The following is a 15,402-nucleotide window of genomic DNA, read 5'->3' as shown; positions in this document are numbered from 1 at the left end:
GAAGCTCAGGCTGCGAAAAAGATGACGCATCTGGTAGCCAATGAGAGTGCGCCGTTGGCCTGACTTACGGCGCAGCCACCCAATCGCGGCCCCGGCATTGGTGGCAGCTCGGGCGCCTGTGGGCGTTTACCGAGGGGGCGTGGCACAGCCGGGGCTTCGCCGGACTGCGCGGCCGGACGCCGGCGCCATGGAGGAGTACGCTCGGGAGCCCTGGTACGGCGACGGCCACAGGCCTCGGGACCGGCCCTGCGGCACCGCGCCCGGCTGTGGGAGGCGGGCGGGGGAGGCACTGGCCCTACAGCGCTACGGCCCAGACTCCGGAGCCGCTGCGCTCTCTTTTCGTCCCTTCACTTGGTCCCTCCCACTCGGGTTCCGTTAAGAGGGGCCCCCACGCTCCAGGAGAAGGTGCGGTCCAGGACGAACCACTCCTCTGACCCCGTATCTCTTTTCTTGGAAAAGAGACACGCTGGTCGAGTCCATTCCCGCGAAGGGTGGCGCAGTGTTGAGTGGAAATCCCTAAGGCTACCACGCGTGTTTTTCCCAGGTTGCTGTGGCGGATGGGGGCAGGGCCTGGATGAGCCTATTGTGAGCTAGGAGGTGGTGCTGGATCCTCCCCACAGCCCGCTCTTGCTTTTTCCAGTTGTGCGAGGTTAAAAGAGAGGGAAAGAGAGCGGGGCTTGGTTGGACACATTTTCGGAGAAGGGGGTGCGACAATACTAGCCAGTTAATGACACTACTAGCCCGTTAACACTTCTATACGGTTGCTTCAAACAGGCCAACTCTTTGCGCATGTCAGTTCATTTAATCTTTGATAGTAAGGCGGTTGGCTGATTCCTTAGTTCGCTGCAAAAGGAGGGGTGGGGGGCGGAGAGGGCAAAGCACTATTTTTTTTTTGTTTAAATGGGAGGGGAAAATAATCTTATTATCTGAAATGCTACTTCCCATTCAAATGACTTGGTTTCTCCCAGCTGGAAAGAGTCCTTGTGGCTTGGCTATAGGGGGAGGGCTGACATTAACCCCATCCTCCCCTTGACACTTGCAGCCCATGGCGAATTGTGGATGATTGCGGTGGAGCCTTCACTATGGGTGTCATCGGTGGTGGAGTCTTCCAGGCCATCAAGGGTTTCCGCAATGCCCCTGTCGTGAGTCAGTTACATGCACTTCATCATTCTGGTGCCTGCTTGCCTACCGTGTGCCAGGCCTGACCCCAGAATCCGGGGTTTTGGGGAACTGCAAACATGGCCTCATTCCCTCACCCCAACCCAACTGTAGCACCTCTGTGAAAGGGCTGCGCTGTGAAAATGGCCACCACTGTCGACATAAGAAGGTGCAAACCTGTAGAAAAATTTTATAAAGGTTCATTAGAGCTTATTTGAGCCATATAGAGGGCATGCCTGGAAGCAGGGTCTCAACAGATGGAGAAAAATGCTTCCCATAATGACAGTTTGCAGTTTTGTACATTTGGAATTAAGGAGCGAACATAGGGATGATTACATGAACTTGGGAGGAAGTAAAGCAGGGACATCTCTATGATTGGATCATAGGAGAGTTAAGATTATGTGATCTCTGAGGGAGGTTATGATTCTGAAGGGTTTGAAAAAGGCATTTCAGAGGTGTGTTAACTTAGATGCACAGAAACAATGGACAGAGCTTACGGCAAAGATAATCTTTTTACTAGGGAAGTGACAGGCCTGAGACAAGATTACTCACCATGACCTCTAGGAATTTATGATCAGATCACCTTGAGATTTTTATTACAGAGCCCCTTTTTCATCCAAATCACCAAATTCTCTGTATGCTGAGCCAGGCAGATTTTACCTAGAGGCAGATTCTGGGTCAAAAACCTGGCTACAGGGAAGTGACAAGTGTTTAACTGGCAGAGGGAAGACAGCCTTAAATTTAAGAAAATATTTTTAATTTAAAATAAACAGTTCCGTCCCTTTCTCTGACACCCCTTCCTGGAGATCTCATCAAATGTCATACTTTGCCATCCATTTGCCAAGGTCTCTGCAATTTATGTCTCTCTCCCCATCCCTCAGCTCCTGTAACTAACTCTCTGGGATCTTTACCCAAGTTTCTCCCTCTCATCCTCAGAGTCTCAGCACAGATGCCCCTTCCTTAAAGAGGTCTTTTCTTACCCTTCAGCTGCTATCATCTCTCTCCTGTTTCCTCTAGGATGCATATTGCTGTTGAAACTGACTTGCTTATCTGTACCCTTGCTCAGGGTCTGTCTGTCTCATTAGAATGTGAGCTATGAGAGGGAAGGGACCAGTCTACCTTATCCACTGCTCTGTTCCTGCATACAGCATGGTGCCTGGCACATAGGTGCTCAGAAATCATGGAATGGATACATGGATGAGAACTTCTCAATCCAGCTTTGAGAATACTTGTGTTGTGCCCAGCCAGTGTGGCTCAGTGGTTGAGCATTGATCTATGAACCAGGAGGTCACGGTTCGATTCCCGGTCAGGGCACATGCCTGGGTTGCAGGCTTGATCTCCAGTGGGGGTGTGCATGAGGCAGCCAATCAATGATTCTCATCATTGATTTTTCTATCTGTCCCTTCCTCTCTGAAATCAACAACAATATTTTTTTAAAAAAGAGAATACATGTGTTGGGGTGCTCCCCAGCCCCCTGGTTCTTAGCTGCCTCTCCACATCTCTACCACTAAATACCCTTGAATCCCCTTCCTTCTGAAAAGCTGAAAACCCTCTCTGCCAGTGGCCTCAGCCCTGCTCTGACTCTCATCTCACTTTCCCCAGGGAATTCGGCACCGATTGAGAGGTAGTGCCAATGCTGTGAGGATCCGAGCCCCTCAGATTGGAGGTGAGAGGCCTGGGGAGACAGGAGAGGTTGTGCAAAGTTGGCAGTGGTTGTTGCTTTGGGTCTAGTCCTCAAGTTGGAGGTCCACATGTGAGCCCCAACTCTGCCTGGAAGAGTGATGTTTCCTAACAGTTTAATGTGGGTGAGTTCTGGAGTTGAAGTCTAGACCCTGGTTCTTTCCTGATGTGTGACCTTGGGATAGTGGCTTAACCTCAACCTCATCTGTATGGGGATGACAAGTGCAGTAACCACCCCAGTCATTTTGTAATTTATGTAATTTACATAGCATTTACTAAGGGCCAGTTGCTCTGCTAAGCACTTCAATAATATTAACTAATTTAAAATGTTAGAAGTCAAATAACCCACAGTACCTACATCAGGTCCCAGGACACAATAAGGCCCCAGTAAACATTTTAACTACCATATGGTTAACTGGCTTTCCTAACCTGTTTCCTTCTCACTAAAACCAAGAGCAGAATTCCAATTCTATGTGGTGGTTTATGGAGATCAAAGTTGCTCCGTTTAAAGCCACATAGAAGGTAAATGTGCTTATAAACTTGTCACCTCCCTATGAAGGAGAAAGGAGACAGCTGGAAGGTGTAGCTACCACAAGGACAGATGTGGAGACTATCCTCTAGTCTAGGCCAGTGGTTCTCAACCTTGACTGCACATTAGAATCACCTGGGAATCTTTTTAAAATCCTGATTTCTGGGCCGCATCCTCCGGAAATTCTGTTTCTTTGTGATGGGGTGGCGCCACAACATGAGTAACAAAGAAACAGAATTTCCGGAGGATGAGGCCCAGAAATCAGGATTTTAAAAAGATTCCCAGGTGATTCTAATGTGCAGCCAAGGTTGAGAACCACTGCTCTAGGAGTTTGCTACCCGTCTTTGCATCTGGGTTTGTCTCCCCTTTCTTTGCCAGAGCATTCAGCCTTGGAAGTCCCCAGTCCTTGAGCCATGGATTCTTGGGCTTCCCCAGGAACACTAATTGGGCCTCTGTCCCCTTGCAGGTAGCTTCGCAGTGTGGGGGGGCCTGTTCTCCACCATCGACTGTGGCCTGGTGCGTGTGCGGGGCAAGGAGGATCCCTGGAATTCCATCACCAGTGGAGCATTGACTGGGGCTGTGCTGGCTGCCCGCAGTGAGTGCCCCAGCCCTGGCCCCGGCTCCAGCCCCAGCCCTGGCTCCAGTCCCTTCCACCCTGTTCTGCCAGTACTCACCTCTCTTCCTTCCTCCTTGCTCCTCCAGGTGGCCCATTGGCCATGATGGGCTCGGCCATGATGGGGGGCATCCTGTTGGCCCTCATAGAGGGTGTTGGCATCCTCCTCACTCGCTACACTGCCCAGCAGTTCCGCAACGGTGGGTGCCTGGTGGAGCTGGGCAGGGAGAGGTGGGTAATGCTCTGCCTAGCCTCCTCTGTTCACCTTTACTGGATTCTCCCCTCTCCAGCACCCCCGTTCCTGGAGGATCCCAACCAGCTGCCCTCTAAGGAAGGGACCCCGGCCTCGAGCTATCCCAGCTACCACTGAGGAAGTGACCGCCTGTCACCACCATCGTGGGAGTTCCTCTTTGGTTCCCTCCCCGATGATCTACCTCGAAGGGAGGGCTGGCTCCCAGTTGGCCCTGGGACCCTCCAGAGAGGGCCTCTACTCTCTGTTCCCTTGTCCCAGGGTGGGGTGGAGCACCCCAGCTGCCCTTCTCTCAGGGCACCCCAGCCCCACCCCATACTCAGATGTAACAAGCTCTTACCCCAGACCCTTCCTGTTCGCCCTGATGAGTATTTAAAACCAGTTTTGAAATGCCTGTGTATGTACTCATTGAGCTACCTATGGGAGCCCCTCGTGAGACAGTAGGCACAGCCTCTTTAGGGACACAGAAGCCCTAGAATTTGGAGTCGCACAGAGAATGGGCCTTAGTGAATGTCTGTAGAATGAATGAGCGGGAGGGGGGATGAATGAAGATGTTAGGTACATGAATAAGCACGTGTGGGAGCCAAGTGATGAATCATACTTACACAGAGGACTAGGCTTGGGTAAAAGTGAGGAAGCAAGGATTGCTGGTGTGGGGGCGAGGAGTTTCTGACCCCTCCCTCCCAGACCCCCATTTCCAACTCTGGGAAATCTGACCTCACAGTGAACTCTGGCGTTCTGGATACCAGTCACCCCATTGGTGTGAAATAATCCCCCTCCAATATGGCATCACCATGGACGTGGGAAGAAGTAAGAGTTAGGGAGACCCGGCTTCCTTGAAGAAGGTGCCCTGCCTCAGTCTCCTCTAATGCACCACAGATACTTCTGCTCTGCGATGCTCAGTGCTGTTAGCATTGTTTTTTAAAGGGGAACCACAGAACAATCAGAAATGAGTTTTCATTTGGGGCCAGGGGGTTATGGGAAAGGTTTTTCTGAATGGACATCGGCTCCAAAAGCTGTCTCTTCCATGTAAAGCCCTGCATGGGTGATGCAGACATCTCCACTGGGGTGCAAGTGCTCCTGTGCAAATGGCTTCATGGGAGACATAAAAGCTGGCCCTTTTGTGCAAGCCATGGCAGAGGTAGGAATGCCCTCTCTTATACAACGTTGTGCGCTCCCTGAGGTGCAACTGCCGAGTCCCAGGGCCTCCCAAGGCTTCAACAGGGACCTGGTGATCTCAGTGGTAGAACTGCAGCACTGCCTGCTTGATCTACTCATTGCCAGGCAGAGCCCAGCCAGCCCAGTGAAGACCCCGGGGAGAGCAGGATGATGGTGGCAGGCACTGTGCACACAGCTCTCAGGGCCTCAGTAGGGCCCCAGCCTCGAACTCCCAGTTCCACATTCAGACCCTTTGTTCCTGCCCCTTCTGTATACCTAGGCCCCACCCTTCCTTGGCTTTTTCCAGATCCTACTCTGATCATGTCAAACACGTCCCATTAGCTCTTGGGGGCCTTTGCCTTCCAGGAATCCTCAGGTTCCATCTCCTCCCCCAAAAGCTGCTGTGGTTCCCACAGCCACTAGTGTCTTCAGGAACCACCCTCTTCCTACCTTTCAACCCTGCCCTGGAAGGTTCCTACAGGCCCTACTTCTATATATCAACCCAGCCTCCTCTGAGGCCCAGTCCCTACTGTATCTCCCTGATCCCCTCCTAATGGGCCCTAAAGCCCAGACACCCCACCCTTGGGCCTGGTTCACCTTCGGGGTCTTTAAGGTGGCTGAACCCCGGAGCAGTGTGGTTCATGGGGATGTGCAGGGTCTTCAGCTCGGGCTCCTTGGGCCACTGGCTGGGGGGAGGGGGGGCGGAAGGGACCAGCATGGGGTTTAGAACCCGACCCTCCAGGCGGACATTGGGCTGGGGGGGGTGCTCTGTGGGGGGACTAGTCCCTGGTGTCACCCGGCTCCTAGTCGGGTCTGGGGGTGACCAGGTTCTCAGACCTCAACCCCTGACCAGATAGGTGGCCCACTTCACTTCCCAAAAGAAGGGGATGCGGTCTCAGATCCCTGGTGGTTTCCAGGGGCAGGGACTGCAGAGAACGGAGTGAGGCAAAAACAGGTGAAGTGAGAGAAATAAAAACAGACATACACATAGGGAGATAGAGACTCTAATGGAGATGTACAAAGAGATGCAGGCAGAGAGACGTTATACAAGAAATGAATAAAAGGGACAAGACAAAGGACAAAGAGGAAGACGGTGAGGGTCAGAAATGCAGGTACAGACGCGGGGAGAACTTCAGCATCAGATGGAGGCAAACACAGGAGTGAAGTCAAGGTGGCACTTAGAGCTGTGAGCTGGAGTGAGGGGCTGGACCGCCAGATGGCTGTCAGGCCAGGCCTGAGGCCTCTTCCCACCTAACTTCTAGCTGAGGGGCTTCAGAGAATGCCCACCTGCACTCTTACATTTCTCTCTATCCACTCTTAAAAATATTTTTTTTATTGATTTCAAAGAGAAAGGGAGAGAGAGAGAAACATCAATGATGAGAGAGAATCATTGATCGGCTGCCTCCATGCCCCACACTGGGGATCGAGCCTGCAACCCAGGCACATGCCCTGATGGGGAATCTAGCCAGCACCCTCTTGGTGCATGGGTCCACGCTCAACCAACTAAGCCACACCGGCTGGGCTGGTAGCTCTTTTTCCCTGTGGCCTCTGGTTTTGCCATCCACCTGTCTGCATGGTTGTGGGGGGATATTTGGTGAGTTATAGAGATAGAATCAGGGGAGAGCAGGGGATCCAACCTGGACAGTGAAGAGGGGGAACACTGTCCACTTCCTCGGGCAGAAGCCCTGAGAGTATGAGGAGAGAGACACGGGGAAATCAAAGACAGACAGAGACAAAGATACCAAGAGAAAGAAGTCTGAGTTTACAGAGGCATCAAAGGAGAGACAGAGATGCAAAGAAAGAAACACCAAGAAAGAGAAAAAGCAGTACAACAAACAGGGAAAAAGAGAATGAAAGTGAGGAGAGAGATCAAGATTGGAAGAGTTAGACAAAAAAAATGGAGGGGCAGAGAGTGTCAGAGCAAGACAAGCGAAAGAGAGTTGAGCAGAGAGAGGGAGAGTCAAAATAAGAGAGACAAAAGAGTTGTGCACACATACCTTACCCTGAGGCTGGGAGTTGCTGGTCCGAGGGTTCTTAGGTACTTTGTTCTCTTAGTGGCAGTTGGAGAACAGAGCCTGACTGAGCAGAACAGCTCTGAAGTCCCCTCCCCAACCATCCAGCTCGTGGAGATGAGTGGGAGGGGCGGCCTCTCCTGGTGATATGTCTTTAGAGCAGTGATGGTGAACCTTTTGAGCTCGGCGCGTCAGCATTTTGGAAAACCCTAACTTAACTCTGGTGCCGTGTCACATATAGAAATTTTTTGATATTTGCAACCATAGTAAAACAAAGACTTATATTTTTGATATTTATTTTATATATTTAAATGCCATTGAACAAAGAAAAATCAAGCAAAACAATGAGTTCGCGTGTCACCTCTGACATGCGTGTCATAGGTTCGCCATCACTGCTTTAGAGATCGGTGCCCCGGATATTGGGAACTGGGAGCCATCTCAAGAAGTCCATTTAGGGTCAACCTCTGGAGCGGACCAATGGGGGCCGTCTCTGGGGAATCTACAGCTTCATCAGACCCCCTGCGATCATGTGGAAGAGGAAGGATGTGCACTGGTCACTTCTTTTTTTAATTGAAGTTATTGGGATGACACTGGTTAATAAAATTATACAGGTTTTAGGTGTACAATTCTATGATACATCATCTATATATTGTATTGTGTTTCCCACTCCAAGTGCAATGATCACTTCTGAGGTGACAGAGAAACTTGATTTTATTCCCCTCATCATGTGTACAAAGAAAGCAACTTTCCCACAGTTATACTGCCTGAAAGAGACAGAGCTGGCTTCATATCCTTAGGTATTGTGCTTAGAGTTTCAGAGATGTCATTTACAGCATAGTTTCCAGGAAAACACATTATCAGTCATGATTACGGGTGTCATTGGAAGGTTTTCTCAGGCCATTGCCACAATTTCTGAGCCTCCTTTGTTAGAGTAATAACTTCAAGGACAGATTTATTTTATTTGAGAGAGAGAGAGAGGGAGGGGAGGGGAGGGGAGGGGAGGGGAGGGGAGGAGAGGGGAGGGGAGAGGAGGGGAGAGGAGAGGAGAGGAAACATCAATTTGTTCTTTCACTTATTTATGCATTTGTTGGTTGATTCCTGCATGTGCCCTGACATGGGATCAAACACACAACCTTGACATATGGGACGATACTCTAACCAACTGAGCTACCTGGACAGGGCCAGGGATAGATGTGTCTTAATCGAGGTCAAGTCAGCAACAGTTCTGGGCATTCACACAGGGCTCTGTGTTCAAACTCAAGACAAAGTTTCTCACTTGAACACCTCACCAAATCAGATGGTATGAACTAGATGATACAGAATGTAAGCTCTCCCTTCACAGCCCAGAGAGGGGGGCATCTCCTTTCCTCAGATTTCTTTAGTTAAGTATGAAGACTCATCTAAGACTGGGCTCTGAAATTTTATTTAGTGAGCATTAGAAAAAAAACACAGGCCTGTGAAGCTAAATTTTTAAAAATACATTTTTGTTGATTTCAGAGAGGAAGGGAGAGGGAGAGATAGAAACATCAATGATGAGAATCATTGATCGGCTGCCTCCTGCATGCCCCCTACTGGAAGTCGAGCCCGCAACCCAGACATGTGCCCTTGGCTGGAATTGAACCTGGGACCCTTCAGTCCACAGGCCAACACTCTATCGACTAAGCCAAAACGGCTAGGGCTAGAGCTAAATTTTTATTGCGAAATGTAAAGAATAGGGTCAAAGAGGATTTTTTTAAAAGTTTAGTGAACATGTGTTTTTTTTCGACAAAAGGAAATCTCAGTTCCATTAGGACCTGCTCTACTGAATCCCATTTCCTTAATAATTTCAGTCCAAACAGGCTCTCTGCACATCCCTCATTTTCTCCAGGCTGGAGTGTAACTTCTGGGGACTTAGAGAGGTATGGGGAGATATTTGGTGAGTTACAGAGGTAGACAGAATGGGTGGTCCTGTGTGGTCCTCAGGTGTTGACCCTATGCTCCTGCTTTATCGCTCAAACTGGCTATAGGGTACCTCCAGGTCTAACTCTCAGTTATATCTGTGTACCCCAGGGCAATATAAAATATTGCTCACCATAGCTGGTTTGGCTCAGTGGATAGAGCATCGGCCTGTGGCCTGAAGGGTCCCGGGTTCAATTCTGGTCAAGGGCACATACCTCGGTTGCAGGCTTCTCCCTGACCCGAGCCCTGATCGGGATGCATACAGGAGGCAATCAATCGATGTGTTTCTCTCACATCGATATGTCTCTCTGTCTTTCCCTCTCTCTTCCACTCTCTTTAAAAATCAATGGGAAAATATCCTCAGGTGAGGATTAAAAAATAAAGAAGAAAATATTGCTCACTTTCCCCAGCCATAATGGGAACTTGATGGTTTTATGAGGCCCAATTGCCATTATACGGCATGTCCACCCCCAAAAGACATAGTCAGCTTCAAAACATGCAATTGACAAAGGATGAAAAACCACAATATATAAAGAGCTCCTATAAAACAATAAGAAAAAGACAGCCCAATAAAAAAAGCAAGGAGGATGAGGGAAAATTTTTTTAAAATATATTTTTATTGATTTCAGAGAGGAAAGGAGAGGGAGAGATAGAAACATCAATGATGAGAGATAATCATTGATTGCCTGCCTCCTGCACATCCCCTACTAAGAATCGAGCCCCCTTGGCTGGAATTGAACCTGGGACCCCTCAGTCCACAGGCAGAGGCTCTATCCACTGAGAAAAATCAGCTAGGGCAGGATGAAGAAAACTTTTTATAAAAGAGGAAGCCCAAATGGCCAATAATGTATGAAAATATAGTAAATCAAGGAGCTGTGTATTAAGACAACAAAATATTATTTCAATCAGATGGCAGAATAAATCTGGTAACACCAAGTGTTGCTAAGGAATTCTAGAAACAAGGTGTCTCATTCACAGCTTTGAGAGAATAAATGGGGACAACAATTATTTTCGAAAACTGGCAGTATCTACTAGAGCTGCATATATACACACTTACTACCCAGTGATACCATCTCTAGGTAGATACCTACCAGAAATGTGTACAAAGCTTAACCAAAGACATGTACAAGAATGTTTATAGAGCAATGTGCCGGGGACAAGACTGTGGATTTCTCATTTCCTGCATGGTCCAGGCCTTCTGAGCAAAGGGCATGTTTGAAAAGCGGTTTTGAGAGTTAGAGATAGTGTATCTCTCTGGAGAGATTTACTAGTAGAGACAATTTTGGAAAATAAACCTAGAAATGCCCCTCCCACATCCCCAACCAGGAGTTGTTTATAATCCAGGGTAACTAATAATCTCCATCCAAGGAGGGGAGGGTGGTCAGGTGTTTCAGCAGCTTCTTAAGAGCTCAGTCTCCTCCGCCTGGAGGAACCTGGAGAGCATTATGCTAAGCCAAATAGGCCAGTCATTATGCTAAGCCAAATGGGCCAGTCAGAGAAAGACAAACATCACATGATCTCACTTATATGTGGAATCTAGTGAGCAAAATAAACTGACAAACAAAATAGGTCCAGAGGCATGAATACAAGGAACTGAATAACAGATCTCAGCCCGGGGCGGGGGAGGGGGAGGGGACAGGAAGAGATTAAGCCAAGAACATATATGCATATATGCATAGCCCAGGGACACAGACAAATAGTATGGGGAAGGCCTGGGGTGGGGTGGGGGTTGGGTGGAAGGGGGCAAAAAGGGAAAAAAGAGGGGACGTCTGTAACACTGTCAACAATAAAATAAAATAATATTTTTAAAAACTGGGGCGGGGGCGGGGGGGAAGCAGCTCAGTCTCCTAATGTCAGGTTGCTCTCCTGCAGTGTGACCCATGGCATGGGAGGCAAACATCTGGCCACCTGCAAATTGGGGCATGAGGAACTGCTCTGACTGCTGCTTTTTGCTGTGAATAATAAATGGTCTATTTTTCTGACACACAGGTTTTGTGGCGAGTGTGTGTGTGTGTGTGTGTGTGTGTGTGTAAAACTGCGGCAGGCTAACTTGTTAGTTTGTGCATAGAATAGAACCATGAAAATGAGCAATTATAATCCTATATATGTAACATGGATGAATCTCCCAATGTTAGGCAAAAGAAGCTGTTAGACATAAAAGAATGCATACCATATGATTGTCTTTATACAAAGTTTAAAAATCAGGCTAACTTAAAGCATGCCATTATAAGTCAAGATGGTGGTTATTGCCCTAGCCGGTTTGGCTCAGTGAACAGAGCTGCCTGAAGGGTCCCAGGTTCGATTCCGGTCAAGGGCACATGCCTGGGTTCTGGGCTCCATCCCCACTGTGGGGCGTGCAGGAGGCATCCAATCAATGATTCCCTGTCATCATTGGTATTGCTATCACTCTCTTCCTCTCCCTTCCTCTCTGAAATCAATAAAAATATATTTGAAAAGAAAAAAAAGATTGTGGTTGTTACCATGTGGAAGACAGCGACTGGAAGCAGACAAAAGGGAGCCCATGAGGTGAGGTACTTGTCACAATCTGTTTCTTTTAAAAAAATTTTTTTTTAATCCTTGCCTGAGGATATATTTTTTAAAATATCTTTTTATTGCTCTGGCTGGTTTGCTCAGTGGATAGAACATCAGCCTGTGGACTGAAGGGTCCCGGGTTTGATTCAGATCAAGGGAACATGCCCAGATTGTGGGCTCGATCCCCAGTAGGGGATGTGCAGGAGGCAGGCGGTCAGTGATTCTCTCTCATCATTGATGTTTCTATCTCTCTCTCCCTCTCCCTTCCTCTCTGAAATCAATAAAAATATATTTAAAAATTATATAGGTGTGCACCCTGACCAGAATGGAACATCCCACCTTTTTGGTGCACAGAACAGTGCTCAACCAACTGAGCCACCTGGCCAGGCACATCCTGTTACTTGATCTGGTTGCCGGTTGCACGTGTCTGTGTATTCAGTTTGTGGACATTTATCAGGCTGTACCCTTCTGATGTGCACTTTTCTGAATGTATATCATATCTCACTGAAGAGTGAACTATGTACTAGAGCCATGTGTACCCACATGGATAATTCTCAAACCTACAATGTGAACACAGAAGAAAGTTGAAGACTGCTGTATACAGTACACTTGTTTGAAACAAAATTTTTTTTTGATTAATTCTCACCTGAGGATATTTTTCCATTGATATTTAGAGAGAGTGGAAAGGAGTGGGGGAGAGAGAGAGAGAAACATCGATGTGAGAGAGACACACCTATTGGTTGCCTCCCACAGGAGCCCCAACCAGTGCTGGGGATCAAACCTGAAACCGAGGTACATGCTCTTGACCAGAATTGAACCTGAGGGCTGATGTTCTATCTACTGAGCCAAACCAGCTAGGGCTAAACAAATTTTTTTAAAATATATTGTATTGATTTTTTACAGAGAAGAAGGAGAAGGATAGAGAGTTAGAAACATCGATGAGAGAGAAACATCGACCAGCTGCCTCCTGCATACATCCCACTGGGGATGGGCCCGCAACCAAGGTACATGCCCTTGACCAGAATCGAACCTGGGACCCTTCAGTCCGCAGGTGGACGCTCTATCCACTGAGCCAAACCGGTTCGGCAAACAAATTTTTTAAAATATGCAAACAACATGCTGTTTATGGATCCCAAATTACATAATAAAATAATAAAAACATGAAGGGAATGATAGATAATAAATTAAAATGCAGTTACCTCAGAAGAAGGAGGGCGAGATATAGAATTGGGTAGGGGACCTACTGGATAGGTTTCAGCTAGAGCTGAAATACTTTGTTTCTTTTCTTTTTTATGTTTTTATTGATTTCAAAGAGAGGAAGGGAGAGGGAGAGAGGGATAGAAACATCAATGACTGGGAATCGAACCTTGACCTCCTGATTGGCAGGGCACTTTGTTTCTTAAAGAAAAAGACTTGAGGCAAATTACAAAATGTTGAGATCTGTTGGGAGAAGAGTCCACAGGTATTCATTATATTATTATCTTCCACAGATTATTGTGCGTTTGAAATATTTCATAATTTAGCCCTGGCTGGTTTTGCACAGTGGATAGGACGTCGGGTCCTGGGTTTGATTCAGGACAAGGGCACATGCCCGGGTTTCGGGCTCGACCCCCAGAAGGGGGCATGCAGGCGGCAGCCAATCAATGATTCTCTCTCATCATTGATGTTTCTCTCTCTCTCCCTCTCCCTTCCTCTCTGAAATCAATAAAAACATATTTTAAATAAATAAATAAATATGTATATATTAAAAAAGAAATATTCCATAATTTAGAAGAGTAAAAAGAATCCTGCTGGTGTTAAATTGATTTTATAGATTAATTTGGGGACACGTTTATCCAATGTTGATTCTTCATGCCCGGAACATTATATGTCTCTCATTTATTTAGGTCACTTTTTCTTATCTGTAAAAGTGTATAGAGCTTGTACTTTTATTGCTCAATGTGTTCACAGGAAGTTGATGAATTTTGTTATCATGATGAACAATGTCATTTTCTGTTATGTTTTTGAATTTTGTGTCACTAAAGAAAAGCTATTCCATTTCTTGTTCAACCTTATTTCTAGTCACCTTGCTCACTTGCTTCTCTTATTAGGTCTAATATAATTCTCTTGAATTTTCTAAGCAAATATCAATGGACTTCAGCCAAAGGCCAAATTGTGAACAAAGTAGGGTTTATTAGCTCATCTTAACAAGGGAGAAAGCACATCATGGAAAACTCGGGCATCTCAGTAAGAGGGGGTTCAGAAAAGACATGACAGGATGTGGGCTTGTGTTAGATGATTTCAGGGAGGGTTAAAGAAGCAGGACTTGCCCTGGCTGGGTTGGCTCAGTGGATAGAGCGTTGGCCTGCAGACTGAAGGGTCCTGGGTTCGATTCCGGTCAAGGGCACATGCCTGGTTGCAAACTTGACCCCCAGTAGGGGCCGATCAGGAGGCAGCTGATAGATGATTCTCATCATTGATGTTTCTATCTCTCTCTCCCTCTCCCTTCCTCTCTGAAATCAATAAAAATATATAGTTAAAAAATAAAAAATCCTCACCTCAGGATATGTTTTAAAAAAAGAAGCAGGACAGCACTGTAGATTTGGCTACTATCAGAAAGTACAGGTAATTCTATGGTGGAGTATCTCAGTCATTCATATCTAGAAGACAAAAGGAATGAAGCAGTAACCAGTAAGGAGGCAGCAGCCACTCAGACAGGACAGAGGGTGTTTGGTCATTTTGTGGTTTAGACAATGTTCATGTTTTTGTCTGTACCCAGACTTGATTACAGAGTGGCCTGATTTTTGTCCTGATCCATCATGGTGACAGAATGACCTTGTCTGATGTTGATATCTTGTGGGCTCGTTCTTGTTCAACAGGAGCACGTCAAGGCCTACATGCCAGTGCCAAGCCAGCCCTTTGAAACACCAAGGCCTAGGTGATAGCATCAGGCCAGCTCCCGGATGTCAGGGACTGCATTTCTCTGTCTCAGGATCCCTTTTGTCCAAGTCAGTGTTGTGATCGGCCTGTAGAGGCAGACGGACCCCCCCACCCCACCCCAACACACACACCCAAAATTTAGTTCGCAGGTTAAGCCACACACACAGGCACAACGAAGGTATGAAATGGTTTATTATATACTGAGGCTTTCTGGAGAGAGCATAAAAAGGAGACTGGTTTGGTATTTTAAATATATATATATGTATAAATTTTTAAAGAAAGTTTAAAAAAAATTTATATATATATATATATATATATATATATATATATATATATATATATATATATATATTTCAGAGAGGAAGGGAGAGGGAGAGAGAGAGAAACATCATGGTTTAGCATCCATCTATGAACCAGGGCACATTTGGGGCACATTCCCTGGGTTGCAGGCTCAATCTCCAGTGTGGGGCATGCAGGAGGCAGCCAATCAAATGATTCTCTCACTATTGATGTTTCTCTCTCCCTCTCCTTCTCCCTTTCTGTCTATAATTAATAAAAAATATGAAATAAAAAGAAACATCAATGATGAGAGAGAATCATTTGATCAGCCACC

General features: G+C 47.0%; 1 protein-coding gene across 1 annotated transcript; it reads left to right on the top strand.

The window, feature by feature from the left end:
* Positions 1–83: 83 nt before the first annotated feature.
* Positions 84–4,624, top strand: TIMM17B (translocase of inner mitochondrial membrane 17B). The gene is made up of 6 exons (XM_006097174.3): positions 84–213; positions 1,043–1,142; positions 2,761–2,824; positions 3,834–3,962; positions 4,070–4,180; positions 4,271–4,624. Exons 1-6 carry the CDS (start codon positions 188–190, stop codon positions 4,348–4,350), a joined length of 510 nt encoding a protein of 169 aa, XP_006097236.2. The 5' UTR covers positions 84–187; the 3' UTR covers positions 4,351–4,624.
* The last annotated feature ends 10,778 nt before the right edge of the window (positions 4,625–15,402 follow it).

Source organism: Myotis lucifugus, unplaced genomic scaffold (genome assembly GCF_000147115.1).
Source record: "Myotis lucifugus unplaced genomic scaffold, Myoluc2.0 scaffold_196, whole genome shotgun sequence".
Classification (NCBI taxonomy): Eukaryota; Metazoa; Chordata; class Mammalia; order Chiroptera; family Vespertilionidae; genus Myotis; species Myotis lucifugus.
Note: the sequence above shows the minus strand (reverse complement) of the source record. Positions and strands in the feature narration are given on the sequence as shown.